Source organism: Helobdella robusta, assembly GCF_000326865.2.
Source record: "Helobdella robusta unplaced genomic scaffold HELROscaffold_25, whole genome shotgun sequence".
Lineage (NCBI taxonomy): Eukaryota > Metazoa > Annelida > Clitellata > Rhynchobdellida > Glossiphoniidae > Helobdella > Helobdella robusta.
Window position 1 is genome coordinate 2,369,737 of NW_008704310.1, and position 16,622 is coordinate 2,386,358.

General features: G+C 32.4%; 2 protein-coding genes across 2 annotated transcripts; both read right to left on the reverse strand.

Annotated features, from left to right (window-relative positions):
• Positions 1–1,264: 1,264 nt before the first annotated feature.
• On the reverse strand, positions 1,265–6,332 carry HELRODRAFT_173188 (hypothetical protein; the record flags this gene model as incomplete). The annotated part of the gene is made up of 5 exons (XM_009019789.1): positions 1,265–1,482; positions 3,895–4,034; positions 5,339–5,616; positions 5,834–5,921; positions 6,178–6,332. The coding sequence occupies 5 exons, from the start codon at positions 6,330–6,332 to the stop codon at positions 1,265–1,267; spliced, it is 879 nt and encodes a 292-aa protein (XP_009018037.1).
• A 7,383-nt stretch (positions 6,333–13,715) lies between these two features.
• Positions 13,716–15,909, reverse strand: HELRODRAFT_173189 (hypothetical protein; the record flags this gene model as incomplete). Its single annotated transcript, XM_009019790.1, has 2 exons — positions 13,716–14,355; positions 15,890–15,909. The coding sequence occupies 2 exons, from the start codon at positions 15,907–15,909 to the stop codon at positions 13,716–13,718; spliced, it is 660 nt and encodes a 219-aa protein (XP_009018038.1).
• Positions 15,910–16,622: the final 713 nt, after the last annotated feature.

Sequence of the window (16,622 nt, forward strand, 5' to 3'; positions counted from 1 at the left end):
AAATTGTAAATATTATTACATGAATCAATATTTCATGAAAAAAAAATTCAAATTTAAGTATTGGTTGCACAAGATTTCTTGTGAATATTCCAATGTTTTTCTTGACAAGAAAAGTCACAATAATTAGCACCAGGACAACAATTAAATTTCGCTTCCTTGCAACAGTATGAACACTGAAACGAGTCAAATTATTTAAAATATAAAAAGGATGAGTTTATATGAAAAATGTGTATTTCGTTGATAACCGATAATAATTTAAATTTTATAATTCATTACGGTCATGTTATCAGGAAGAGTTATTTCAAAATTTTATTTTAGTATGTTAATTAAACATGATGCATAGTAACTTCTGGTCGTTCTTTTTGAGAAAAGTTAAAATAACACTGAATGAATATGTTATCGCGAACATGTTAAATATTATGTATAAATATTTCTTATGCAGTTGTTACATTGTTGTAACTTGCATTATTTTCTTTCGGGTCATGACGGTTTTCGTTGTTTAGCATCCTTTAGCTACGAATAGACGTAGTGGTCTTTCCTTGATTTTGTTTGCACTTAAAGAAGTGTTTTTTTACTGAGTTTACAAAGTGTAAAATGAGAAAAGTTAAAATAACACTGAATGAATATGTTATCGCGAACATGTTAAATATTATGTATAAATATTTCTTATGCAGTTGTTACATTGTTGTAACTTACATTATTTTCTTTCGGGTCATGACGGTTTTCGTTGTTTAGCATCCTTTAGCTACGAATAGACGTAGTGGTCTTTCCTTGATTTTGTTTGCACTTAAAGAAGTGTTTTTTTACTGAGTTTACAAAGTGTAAAATGAGAAAAGTTAAAATAACACTGAATGAATATGTTATCGCGAACATGTTAAATATTATGTATAAATATTTCTTATGCAGTTGTTACATTGTTGTAACTTACATTATTTTCTTTCGGGTCATGACGGTTTTCGTTGTTTAGCATCCTTTAGCTACGAATAGACGTAGTGGTCTTTCCTTGATTTTGTTTGCACTTAAAGAAGTGTTTTTTTACTGAGTTTACAAAGTGTAAAATGAGAAAAGTTAAAATAACACTGAATGAATATGTTATCGCGAACATGTTAAATATTATGTATAAATATTTCTTATCGCAGTTGAATTATCCTTAAGGATAGACTTGTTAGTAGTTGAAAAAGCTGGTGAGTGATGTTCGTATTTTGTTTTACTGTTAATGGTTGGGTCAGGTACCTTAATCGATCCTCCATTTGACTGCCTAACTTCATCGTTTTTTCAATGTTTTGCTGTCTAATTTTATTTCCATGTTTTTCTTAATTATCACTTTGACGGGTTTTACTTTATTAGGTTTCGTTCCTCCAGTGGCTGTTTGCAATTCGGCTTTGTTTGTAAATTGATCCAATTTTCTACTCATTGTTTCGTACTCTAATTTCAATTCCTCCGCCATAGGATTCGGTAAGTCGAACTCATCAGGATCGTTACCTTAAAGCATCAGAGCATCCCTTAAACGGTTTATCAAAACTCCTTTCGCTCCTTTTGAGTCGAGGTTTTGTTTTCGTAGTTTCTTCCTCAGAGTAGTCGTATCAAGTTCTTCAGAAGTTTTAATCTATAAAAAATCCGCTTCTGACACCAGTGTTGTAACTTGCACGATCTTACATAGGTTTACTGATTTGTTAGATAAACACATATGCTTCAGACACAGACTTGTTTAAACGTTTATTTAAATTCCAACAGTTATAAAAACACTGAGTTATTCACTGACCCAAAATACGCTCAATGTCGCAAGATCGCCAATACTTCATAGCGCGACTCAATAATCCAACAATTCCAACCTCACTTTACAAGTTGTGCTTTGCTTTTTTGCTTTTAGAGAAATTTTACAATCGGCGTTACAGAGATATCTGATTACACTCAATCGAAATTAAATACAGCGCAATTTGCAAAACAGCATTTAGACCAGCGGATATCAATATAAATTTTTGATCTGGAAACCGTTCGCTATCTGTCATTCTAAAAAGAGTGCGTGCCGCAACTTGCTGATAATATAATTGTTAGTATAAAAAAGTGCAAAAAGTTAATCTAACAAAAAAGTTAATGGTGTTAATGTTAGCATTAGCATTAGTGATAAAACAAAATAGTAACGATAACGATGATAAATAGTACTCACAACGATTGTAATAATAACGATAGATTAGTAGCAATTAAAAACTTTGAAGTGGGCTATGCCAAATGTAATAAAAACTTCCCAGCTTAAATTCATCATTAGTTCGATAAAATCTACTGAATTAAAAATAACTGCAAGTAAAATTTTTCTACGCAAAAGAGTATTTCACGTGACTAGACGCGTGGCGACTGACATCAATTAGCCATTAGCGTTGTTCTGCTTTCAGGAAAAGTAAGCAAAACACAACCTGATGATTCCCAACGATCTACTAATTTGTCTAGATTGTGCAACGAACAAGTATTTTAAGGACGTTTTTGAGAATTTATTAATTAGCGTAAATTAAGTTAATAATAATAATAATTATTATTATTATTATTGAAACATTTTATTTATTCATATCATCCAAACAAGAAATCAAACGATAGAAAGAAATATCTAATAAAATGAATTATAATGAAATGTATTTAAAATGTAGAAAGAGTAAACTATGATAAAGGCACGTGCACAGAAGTAAGAATTATATTTAATTAGCATCATGCATTGTTTCTATCACAATAAAACCATATGGCGAGCTAACATCAATGTTTATAAATTTTACATCAATCAAAGGAAATTGACCATGAAATTTTAAATAAATATAAATTTAATTTAATACAAGAACCAATTGGCGATAATTCGAATGTATTAATTATAATAGAGCAGTTGAGATAGTCGATATTTAAATGTGGTTTCAGATTTATGTATTTTTTATGTTTAAATTGTTTGGATGGGAGTAGGTTAGTTTCATGGCATTTCGTCAGTTCTAGCATCTCAATTTTCTACAGAATGGCAATGTCAGCAGGTAAAGTGTTAAATAACTGGGACATTTTACGAATGTTTCCCATTTCTAAATCTGCTAATAGGCAGCAGTAAGTCGGAGCTAGTGACATCAACTCTTTTATGATCAACACCAACACTTTATTGTGTCTGTCCGTGAATCTCGTCAGAGCGGATGTTAGACCACAGTTTTACACGACGTTTATTTTTTTGGCGAACGTTGCAAAGCGGACACAAGACAGTTGTAGCTTTATCATATTTAAACAAACTTGAATTTGCAGGCAATTTTTAAATCAGATATTTTATTACAAATTGGTAAAGTTACCCAGATATTTTGTCAGTGATTTTGGACCAACGTGCTATTTGTGCTTCGCTAATTAATTCGCAAATTGATTGTCCCTTTTCGCTGATGTAGCTGAGACATGAATTCACTCTGATTTTTTGAAAAGTTTGAGAAACTGCTTCAGTGAGTCTGTTTTATCCAGCGAACTATCCAACTTGATGAAATTTGAAGTGATGTAGCTGAGACGTGAATTCGCTCTGATTTCTTCGAGAAGTTTAAGAGACTGCTTCGTTTAAGAGACTGCTTCAGTGAGCCTGTTTCATCCAACGAACCATCTAGCTTGATGAAATTTGTAGTGGTTTCGCGCTATGAAATTTGAAGTGGTTTTGGTGTCATGTCAACTCAGACAAAAAAAATATAAACTATTCTGGAATGGTGTTGGAATTTTTGTCAGAGAACCGCTAGCCCAAGAAGTACTGGATATTAAAAGGATTAATTCACGTCTCATGTGGATCAAACTTCGCCTAGAAAAGCAAACAATGATTATTTTTTCTGCATATGCACTACAGAAAGGGGAATCAGAAGAGATGAAAAATGACTTCTGGGCTGCGTTCTCTGACACCATCTCAACAATACCAAAATCGGAAACAATCCTGATTGGAGGCAATCTCAATGGCCACGTTGTAGAGAAAACAGATGGTTTTGACAACGTACATGGCGGTTTTGGCTATAGAGAACGGAATGAAGATGGCAACCGCATCCTTGAGTTTGCTGAAAGTCACGGGTTTTGTTTACTGAACACATATTTTAGAAAGAGGTTGGAACATCTCATGACATACAAACGTGGACCATCAAATTGATTTCTTCGCTGTCAAGCAACAACACCGAAAGTTATTCAAAAATGTCAAAGTTATACCTGGCGAATCATGTGTTGCCCAACATAGACTCCTTGTGGCAGACCTGGCTGTCGAGAAATCACTCCGAGAAATTTTGTGCTGGATGTGCGTGGGATGTTATGGTTATTCATTTTTATATCTAAATTAGGTATTGTGTTAGTCAATATTTTTGGACCGAATAGAATGTAGTTGCATTTAGAAAAATTTAAAATTAGTTTATTATTGATGAACCAATTTGAAACATCATCTAAACTTTTATTAATTATCTCTACATCGTTTGATGGATTGCTAGTTGGGAAGAAAATGTTAGTATCATCTGCATACAGAAGATGATGAGCGTCAGTAGCCAGATGAAAATCATTCATAAAAATTATAAATAGAAGTGGGCCTAAGATTGATCCTTGCGGGACTCCTGAAGTTATATTTAATTTATTTGAAGATTTATTTTTTATCGACACATACTGATTTCTCTTTTGCATATAGCTTATGAACCATGTATGTGCTATTCCTCTTATTACATAGGAGTATAAACTGAAAAAATGAAGGAATTTGTACTATAAAAACTATGTGAATTGAAAAAATCTCTTGCCCAAGATGTAAGACGGTATATGTACGACCCCCAGTAAAAGAGGAAGAAACACTCAGTAAAATAGACCGTGTAAATCTCAGCCGCTTTCGCCCAGGGCATCATCTAGGACTGAGAAGCTATCAGAACAGAATTGACATTATTGACGAGGCCGCATGCAGACTATGTGGTATGGAGATGGAAGAAATGGAACACGTATGGACGATAGGGTGGAGTGAAAAATTTTTTTTTAAATTTTAATATTCCTGTACTGCCCATTGTCTAAGATGTGTTCGCGCAAAATTTTGGCTTTCTAAATCAAAATCTTCAGGTGGCGCATCTGGTTTGAACTTTAAAAAAAAATAAACTTTTGATTTACTGACGAAACTTTATTTTACACAATGCTTCTATATATTTTATATTCTGATACTTAAAATTATTAGTACATTTGATAGTTATTATTAAATCAAAATAAAAACAATTGTTCGAATGTCGTAATTCCAAAGTCTCAGCACCTTCATTTTACCAAAATACTGAGATTTGGTGTTGAAAATTTGTATATCTTGCCTGGCTTTTATTCTGATATTGAAGCCTCTGTCACGAGCTTGACGCACCTTTCTACTGCCTGAGTGTGGCAAGGATACATTTTAATTTCAAGAAGACATTTTGAAGAAATGTCATATAATTTTGTCTTGATATCAAACCAGGTTGGTGCGTAAACTTTCATGATGAAATTGGCTAATTCTTTCAAGTTTTTCGTCGGGTTAGCTGTTCCACTATATAACCGAAGAATCCTGTTTGCGCAAGTCAACCATCGATAATGTGTCAGTTTTCCTGGATCTTTAATAGCTAAGTTTGGTGATACCGTACCAGCAGAAATTACGGAGCACATCTGATAAAGATATTTTTGATCGGTGCTTAGCAAATCAGTATTCAGGTTTGGCAATTCTATTTGAATTGGTTCAAATGCTTCTACTTTGAAGTCGAGACAGTTGTCGAGCCTTTTTCCTATGCTGCCAGAAAAGCTATTAGGGCCTGTTGTAGTACCGTCAAGACTGGAAAACAACTGGCGAAATGGTAATTCATTTGCGTGTAACAGGCACACAAACCATTGCAAAGGTCATTTCAGGTGTTTTTCTAGTAAAACAATGACTCCATTTTTGTGTCCCGTGTTTACCGCTGTGCCATCGCATCCAACTGCCACCAAGAAAGAACGAAATTCAAATTTCATTTCAAAAAAATTAACAATGGTTTTTCAATCGTATTTGCTTTTCCAGAATCAATAAAGAGATGACCGATGTATTCAGAATCTGGCTCTGACAAGAGAGAAATATGCTCCTCAGTAATTGTTTTTCGATGTGCTGTATTGTTAGTAGTAGTCATGACTAAAGTCTTGTCTTTAAGACCGTTGAAATAAATTGCTGTAATAATTTTATTGCAAATGTTTGCGTACTTTTTTTCGCTCTCAACGTATTTTGCTTTTGATGAATCGTCTGTACCAATAACATTCAAATCAAGCAAGGCAGCGTTAACAATAAATGCAGCAGATCGATCAGAAATTCCAGTTCTGTCACATGCGGTAGCTAGATTTTGTAACTGACCTCTCATTTGTAACACATTATCGCCATGTTTTGTCGATAACAGGGTACTTCGGAGTTTTTTTGCCAGATCGACGTGGCGTTTCTATGATGCGAATCTCATTCTCATCTGATATATCAGTTGAAAAACTACCAGATGTTGAAACTATCATTTGGGTAGACGAAGTTTTTTCATAAAATCCTCATACTTTCGTTTCCTTGCTTCCCTACGTTGGATAGATTGTGTCATCACATTATCCACAGAACCAATATACATTTTGCGATCATTTCGCTGGTCTTTTAAAAAAATTTCTTCAGCAGCAGGCACTTTAGTTATGCATTTGCATAATTATCTTGATATACACTTAAATGTCGCGATATAAAACAACTTTTTCAATGAATCTTTATAGAACACCTGTTTTCTTGAGTTGTCGCGTAATTTTTTTACACTTTTGTACTTATAATACAAAATCAACCTTGCGACGACTTGTTGATAACTAATGTTAGATGCTTTGTTCCAAATTTGTTCGATGTTAGTAGCAATCATTTCACATAAATTTTTGACTGAAGGATCTTTTCAATTGTTGAGCTAGAGCATATCGTTTCTTATCCACAAGTAGTGTTTGATCACATCACAATATGTCGGTAACAAATTATCGCCATGTTTTGTCGATAACAGGGCACTTCGGATCTCTCTGAGTTTTAGGCATTTTTTAAATATTAATTTCAATACTTTGTCCCACAACAAATTTTCTTTACATCACGTGCCTAACATGCGAACTTTGTAAACAAATAACAAAGACAAATTAGTTCTTAAGCGCATTGAAAAAATATTTTCTTGTTAAAAGTACAAATACAATATTTTTATGAAATGCCTTGATGGTGCGCAACCTCGAGATAAAGTCGCAGACTTAATTTTTTGTACTAATGATGCTTTCCCATAGGGTCATCAACTAGTGATATAGGAAATTAAAAAATAAGGAAAATTTTTTTGCCAAATTCACTCCACCCTAATGGACGAGTGCCGGAAAATAAATGATTTGAGAGAAAAATATGGTATAGATAGATGGCATGCTGTAAAAATAACATATATATATGTTAATAATATATGGTTAGCTGAATTTAGTTGTGATACCCTGTTATAACTGAAGCGACACAACTATGGAAAAAATGTAAAATGATCAACAACTGACAATAAAGTAGCAAAAAGAACAAATATCAAACCCATACTTTAGTTTTCAGAAAAGACATTTCCTTTTTTTTATTCTGTTCAATTTTTGACTTTTGATAATTGCACAGTAATAGCATTTCAGCAAATTGCAAATCTGGATCATAAAATAAAAAATTATATATTTCATATTTCATATTGGTTTAAAAAATTGTTTATTTATTTGTTACTTGTTGAATGTTTGAATGCTTCCAGTTCTGATGAATAGGAGGCTTTAACTTTATCCACTTCTTTATCGATTATTTTCAATAACTTGAAGTAAAAAATGGATAGAAAAAAGTTGGTTAAAATTACAACACTAAATGTTGAAAACCTCAAATTTTTTCCTTTAAAATAACAAGCATCGTTAAAAAACATTATAGTTTGAATTCAAAAACATCCACGGTTTGCGATGTGATAAATTTTTGCCACAGTTCAATAGTAGAGACTGTCCGAAAAGGTTCGGTTTCGGCCGGTTTCGGTCTTAAAAATCGCCGAAACATATTTTCATGAGTTTTTAAAAATTAAACATTAACATTTTCATTAAGTTCATTAAAATTTATGTTTCTAACTAAAAAGATTAGTTAAGTTGAATTTATTTAATTACTAATATCGTTAAGAGTAGATTTGACTTTCTCAAATCCGATCAGAGTCGGGTTCAATCATATTTAAAAACACAAATTTGACTGGGGCAGGATTTGCTCATTTGTTACGTAGTATAATTCCTACCAGTAATTAACTTAATAAATTAACTTGAATTTTATACAAATTAAATTTATACCTCTTTATCAATTTTTGTAAATACTTTTGTATATAAACAAAACATATACAAACGTACATTAAAACATACATACATAATGAAAACTTGTGCGATTACGATTTTCTTAATCATAGTGCCTGGTTGGTGTTAATGTTTGGTGATTTAAAAGTAATTAAGATAAGATTTCCGATAGTACAGTCATTAAGTTTATTATGATTATTTTCTGGTTCCAATTATTCTGCTAAATTCACTGTAAGGCTAACTCGATTTTGGACGATAAATTTTTCAAATTGATTCCGTTATCGGTTGGCCACGTAAGAGTAGTGATATTGATGAATTATTAAAATCGTTTAAAAATACACAGAGACGTATTTTGATTGAAGTTACTCAATATCCAACGGCTCAATACAGGAATGTAGTGCAAAAAATTGAATGAGATTTGTATATTTAAAAAAATGCTGTTTTTCGGTAAAAAAAAGTTTTTAAAAAATATTAAGTAATGAAAGATGTAAGCAAAAACAGATATGGGAATATGCACGATAAAATGTCATGCAAAGAAACTCCGCTATCACAACAACAAATCTTTAATCAAACAGCACAATCGTTTTTAAAATTTTTCAACAACATTTATAAAATCAGGAAGTCGAGAGCAACTGGAGACAATCATCTTTTACGAACTGGCATTGGTATCAACGACCTATTTTCAAATATTTCATTTTTTTATACAGGTTTAAAAACATTTTTATTAAATTATTTCCACTATCACAAATTTAGAGGTTATAAACTCATCGAATGGAGTAAGATGGTTCGGTTCTGACGATGGGAGACCATCGTTTGGTCATTGATGTCGGACTCCAACCTCAACCATCTTTAACGTCCTCAGAATGTCGCACTCCACGTAATTACCAGATGCCAAAGCGCCGCTGCGGAACAATATCTGCTATTGGAGTGTCGGATGCTGTCGGTGAGAGATCATACGGCCCTCCTCTCCTCGCAGTTCTTTCTACAATCGTACAGTCCATCACACCAATGCAACATAATCACAAAGCAGGATCCTCTGCCCTGCACCACGAAAAACACTAATATCCAAATGGTCACCAGCGGTGCGGCAGGTTCTACCAAAAACCAAAGACGAAACCAAACTTAAAGTGGTTGTTGCGACACTCCACAAAAACGCTGTCAAACACGCCGTCGAATTATATCAAGCACGCGTGTTGATCAACGGATGGTCACCTTCCATTCCTAAAATGATGGATCAGGATAAACGCGGTCAAGGGCCGAACGAAAAATCCAGTCCAACTTAGATTTGGCCACTGCATCATCCTTAAAAGTTAGATCCAAAATAAAAAGCAATGACGATACTAAGTGTTCGGTTTATCACATCCGGATGATGTACCTCATCTGTTCCGCTGCCCAAAAAACCCATCGCTCAACACAACAGATCTGTGGCAAAATCCGGTTGCGATCGCGAAATGGCTCAGACTCCGTCTGACCAAATGAGAAGTGTCAACAGAGGGGCAACAACAACAACCATCGCATTCTAGTCGTTTTGCTAAAGCCATTCATAAACAATAGCTATAAACCCTTTATTAAATCAATCAAACAGATAGAAAAAGCCTTCAATACTTCGTTTATTAGTTAAAATGCATGATTGGTTTGGAAAAGTTATTTCTGCCGTAAAAATACTTGTGGAAATGACAATCGCCAAAAAAACTATGATATTTCTGGTAACACAGTATGAAGTATGCCTTATGAATTATGAAAATGCCAAAACGTTTACTTCTTTACCGACGTGTTTGAGAGAACTGCCTCTTATTTTGTAATTGCTACCATCTTTTCGAGGAGAAACGTTTGGTTTCTAATTGGACACGCTTGTAAACGAGCACAAGTTTTTTTCTTTAATTGCTCGTGTGCCGAGTAACTTCATTATATAATATTATCAACAAATCTCTCTTGATTAATTTAAAAAAATCAAAAACACACAGCACACTAACATGTGAGCAGATATATTAAAATTTTTAGTACAAGTTAAAATACAGCATTCAATTCAATTACTCAAGACTTCAAATTATAAGAGAAACATCTTGAAGAAAAGGACTTCAATAAAATCTGACTGGCGTATTTTAAATTAGTTTGTAAAAACTGACTAGATATTCATCCAAATTCTACTCAGGTGTATTTGTTCCATTTTGAAATGCATCACTTACATGCTGAACTTCTCGCACGGTCTATAAATTTTGCAAATAAAAAATCGACTGTGGCACGACCCATAAATTCAGATGTAGAATAACAAGGTTTGATGAAAAACTATTTTTAAAACGCATAAAAATACGTTATTAAAATATAATTTAACTTGAACTAATTTAAAAATATAAATATAAAATGATTTTTAAAACACTAGCCTAACCCCAAGTACAAAATTAATTCTTGAAAAAAAAGACTTTAAATCTCTTAACTTTTCATGATTTTATAGGATGCGTAATAAAATATTAGCACAAGCAGTATCCGATAAAAATGCTGTCATCTCGTGGCTGTTTTTTTTTATTCTCCACTTGTTAGTATCCGCTCTTCAAATCGAACCGGATAGAATGTCTATGATTTCGTCAATACTGGCATGACATGAAATCATGAATATCAAATTGATGAGTAACAAGGCTAGTTTTTCTCTATTGTTCAAATTATTGCAGTCAGCCGCTGCTTCAAACTGGATAACATCAGGTTATGGTCAACAAATTATGACTGTTATAAAATAAAACGCAGTTTAGGTCATAAAAGATTATCGTCGTATTAAAAACATTAAGACAAAATCGATGGAGGTTAGAAATATAGAAAAAGCACAAACTGTGAAAAATAAAAGTAATTGGGAGTCGATTCCATTAAACTTGATAAGTTCTAAAACGCTTTAAAAAGTTTTTTTATTGATAACGGGCAAGGAATAAAAAATAAAAGAAATGTTTACTCCATCTCGACAAAAACAATCAGTAGTTTGTTTTTTCAAAATCGTCTATGATGTCGGACGTTATTTAAACCGACGAATTGATTGTAGTTTAGATAATTCAATAAGCAAGGACATGAAATTGGTAATATTATTCTCTATATCAATATCATAATCACTTGATCCAGTCCCAACATACATCATTCTGGATTTTATTCTAGAAAAAAAAAGAAAACATCCGCGTTCTTCAAAACTCTAGAAATTACAAAAACAGCGGTTGAGTAATTAATGAAAATTAGATCTATTACTCACTAGATTTATTAGATGCTACAGAAAATCTATAAATTGAGTTTTGTTTCAAAAATAACTTAAAAAATGGCTAATAACAACTCCAAATCGGATCAATCATAGATGCAATGCAATCCTTAATGACTGCCACTGAAATCTGGACTAACTTACAGTGAGTGAAAAACATCTGATTTTGTTAAATTTGGCAAAAATAGATGCACATTTTGTAATATTATGCTGAAAACACTTGGATGTTTGTATGTGATTTTAAACATAATTAATTTTGGAGATAATTTTAAAGACTTTGACCATGACAGCTCAGATTTCAAATTTTCTAAGCAAAACTGTATGTTCAGTAGAATTATTTATTTGCAGCTTAACGGCGCCCTTGGATCATTAGAAGCTGATTATTTTGTTGTGACATCTAGAAAACTTCAAATTCTGTTGATCAAATCTATCTCCTCCACAAATGAAATCAAGACTTCCTGACTTCTATTCTGGAAGAGCAATTCTACATTTGATGGAACCCGGAGTTTCCTTCGGATCTGATCGTATTTTTCACATTAAGTTAATATATGCTGAATAGATAGTTTTTTGTCGCAGGCTTCATAATAAGGTGACTTTGTTTTGTTGAGGATCCAGGAATGTGTGATTGCTGAGTGTCCTATTTTTAATCTATTGATAACTGACTGAAGAATTATTCAGACAATAGAATTAACCGTTAAATATATTTTATATCGATTTAAATAAGCTTTTTAACGGATAACAAGAACTGACTTTCATCAAAAAGTAAGAATTAAAATTACTTACATTTGGTGAACTTTTCACAATATCTTGAACCAAATCAGATACAAGTTCCTGCATATTAGCTAGAAGCTATATAACAGTAATATTAAAATTTTTATTTTTTCATAAAAACAATATTAATAAAAACATAGTTGTTTCATACGTAGAACGATATATAAAAATCACACCGTCAACAACTCAAAATTAAAATCTTAGAACAGAAAGGTTTAAGTAAGCACTGATTATATAATCAATAATTTATATTTAAAATCTAAAACTGTGTGCAAATAAGAAATATTCTAAAAATTGTAAATTTTGTTTTATGTTTTACCGACTGAGTTAACTCGCGCTGCTGTCATGGTTCGATTAATTAATTTTTTTTTATTTATTAAATTACTGAAATTAATTTTATCAATCTTCATTTATTGCCTATTTTCCCGGTTCTGAAGTAAAAAAGTTGCCTGCTGAACGTTGAAGTAGTGGGAAAACTCGTCGCATTAGTATAGAAGCCAGTACAGTCTGACACATTCCCCAGATGTGAAAATAACGTGACTGTTTTGATACTGATTGTATTGTCCCAAAGTACATAATGTCGCAGACTGATTCAAGTAAGAGAAACAAAAGTGATTGATTTCAACAACATAAAAACGGATGGTAAAGTCACTTAGCTAGTCGGTAGAAGTGCCATGTCTCACGCTGCTGACATGGTTCAAATACTGTCTGTCCAAAACTCAAAGATCATCATACACGTATGATGCGGTGGTTAAGAGTGCATACATAATGAGAATCGTGTGGTGTGGATGGTACAACCATATGGCACAAAGGTTTAATTATAAGTGTAGAATAACATGTAAGCCGCTCAGCGTTTGACTGAGCTGCTTATAAATAAACATAAAAAAAGCGCAAAACACAGCTTCAAACCATCAAGTCCAGCTCCTGCCATTCACGCGTGGTTCATCGTTTAAACCCGACAAAAACCTTTTTTACTTACAGGAGAGAGAGAGCGAAGCGAATAACCGGCGCCTTAACTGGTTATTTCAGGCAGATACACCACATCAGCAAGGGATAGAAAGTTATCTAGAAGAACTCTAATTATAAACCTCCGTTACCCATTCAAGAGTATAGACTACGGGAGTTAAATTAAAAAGAAAATTTGCATCCACATTGCTGCCATGAGCCAGGCCCACCGTTTTAAACTGCCACCAGAAAAGGCATTGAGATGGGAAACTTTAGTTCGGTTACATTGAATTAATTATTTTATTAATTGAATCAAACTTCAACCAATTATACCTTTATATGATATTTTGAAAAATCAATATCAATTTTGCCAAAAACAGCAATATCATCTGAAGATATAACCAAATTATTTGGAGTTTTTAGAGATTCATTATATAATTCAACATTTTCTGAAAAAAATATCAAAACAGATATCTAATATTTATAATACCGTCAGATTTATGAATATAGTTTGGTTACCGTTCATAGACGAAACAGCGACATCGTCGATTGAAGAATCAGAATAGAGTTTGTCCGATGTTTTGCTAAGCATTAACTCAGGTGCGGAAAGTAATTTATTGTTCAATTCACAACTGTCATCTGTAACTACTTTAACAGGCAAATTTTGGCACTCCCCACTTGTTAGAAGCATATCAAAATCATTATTAATGGTATATTCAGAATTATCCTCATTATTTTTCATAGGCAATATATGCATTTTGTTAATTTTTAAAACTATTTTTTCGTATTTACCATTACTTTCGTCGGCATGATCGTTTTGTTTAGGACATTTAATACTTGAAACTTTATCATCACCATCGAATTTTGTAATCTGCTTTGTATTATTTAATCGCGATGACAACCTTCTTTTTAGCTGATATTTATTTGTTTTTTTCTTCTTCATATTATCGACAGTGTTTATAACATTCAGATCTGGTTTATTAACGTTGATTTGAATATCACTAGACAGTGGCATTTCTTTTATTGTATTTGCACAACTACCCGATTCTATTAGCGAGGAAGACATCTTAGACTCGTAAGCAATTTTATCAGGAGCATACGTAAAATCATGACTTTTCTCCCTGGCAAAGTAAAATACAATATTAAAAAGAAAAATTTTTGAACAAAGTTAACCACAGTTTGTCAAGATTAAAGACATGGTTGTTTGGGTTAGATTAACAAATTGTAATACCAAATAAAATTAACTTCAGCTAAAATATTTTTAACCTAATAAAATAATCAATACACATTTCTTCGAAATTGCTTCGTTTGTATTAACAATTAAATTTGTCAGAAGTGAAACTAATGCAGAATGTCTGATTAGCATGTTAACCTTTTTAACTATTTTGCACAATATGATTGTCAAAAAAATTAAAATTCGGTTGGATATAAAAAAAAATCGCACACACAATCAATCAATCAATCAATCTTCGTTTAGCGTCCAGAGACCCAGTTTCCCGAGGTAGGAAACAAACACAAACAAACACAGAAAAGCCAAAGCCATACGTACATTACACACACACACACACACACACACACACACACACACACACACACACACAGAAAAGCCAAAGCCACAGAGGTCTGATCGAACTCGCGACAACTAGAAGTAGTGATTGTAGTGCTAGACTAAAGAAATTACTTGAGTGCCATCGGAGCATACTTTCATTGACTTGTTAACAAGTTGCATAATAATTTTAAGTTTAAAAAATAAAAAAAAATTGACGCTTGTTTTTTGATATGTTGTTAAGTTATAAAAGCACTATACAAAACAAAAAAAATTGAAAAAATTTGTTATAATTAAAAATGGCGCTAAACAAAACAAGTTCTCAATTTTTTGACATTTTAAAAACTAATAGCACAAAAAATTATTTAATTTTGATTTTGAGCTATGAATCTTCGAAAGCGTGAAAATTTTCAAAAAATACAATTTTTTGTGTGCAAAATATCTTTTGATTTAGGGCAATAATTTTTATTGATTCTGTTTCATTATAAAGTAAAAAAAAATCATTAACAAATATTGGCTAGTTTGAAAGATGTGGCGTGGAAGTTTTGAACAAAAAACACTAAAAATGGGGGTGGTCTCACAAAAATCTTCATAACTTAAAAAAAATTTATTATTTTTATAAAATTTTATTATTTTTATAAAATTTTATTTTGTCGATAAAATATATTGAGGTACTTACTGTTGGAACTTTAAGAAATCGAAAATGGTCGGACGTGAACAATTTTTGAAATTGTTAAAGTTGACAGAGAATGACTGAGTAATATAATGCTTATAATCAATGTAACTCTTCAATAAGTTGTAAATAATTTAAACTAGTTGAAAAATTGTCAAAAGATGTTATTTGTTTATGTTTTATTTGAGCTTTTTTAAATTAGTCTTAAATTAGTTTGATACATTTACTGAGTTGTCTGGAATATGTCGTCATTTTTAAAATTCGAATTTTACCTCGTTATTTATCTTATTTTAATTTTAAACAACATTTCACTAGTTTATTCAACTACATATCCATATTGTAATATATCGTTTGAAAGTGCTGGCACTCCTGGCGTTGCGCGAAAAATACAGCAAATCTCAATAGTAACGTTGTACATTCGCCTGCAGATACTAACGTTAATATCTCTGCCAGCATTTTTAATTCGAATTCTCTTAATAATTATTCAATAAATACTGATAATAATAATAACTTAATTAAATGTTGCTGTGGTAAATTATGCAAGGGACGCAAGGGTCTGAAAATGCACCAGCGGTCATGTGCCATTCACAAAAGACTCAAATTGTCGGAGGAAAAAGGAAACGACAAGGAAACGACAAGGAAACTGCGAATTCGGCATCACATTCGCAGTCAACACTGCCAAAAGACAGGCAACATTCTCATTCAGCAAACGTCACGCAACAATTTCCTTTAAAAAACGCTATACAACAGTCTACTTCAACAAACGCCACGCAACAGTCTACTTCAACAATCACCATGCAACAATCTTCTTCAACAAACGTCATGCAACAGTCTACTTCAACAATCACCATGCAACAATCTTCTTCAACAAACGTCATGCAACAGTCTACTTCAACAAATGCCATGCAATAGTCTTCTTCAACAAACGCCACTCAACAGACAATCCATCAAATTTTCGTATAACAACTTTACAGTCAACACTCTACAAGATATTCTCATCACTAATAAACAATAGAATATATCGCTATCTGGAAACCAACAAACTAATAAACAAAAATATCCAAAAACGATTTTATTTGAAAGTTAATGGTCTAACTGAACACACCCAAATGTTAACCCACATGATTAAAGGTGCAAAGAAATCCGAAATCCTGCGTCGTGCTGGTTTA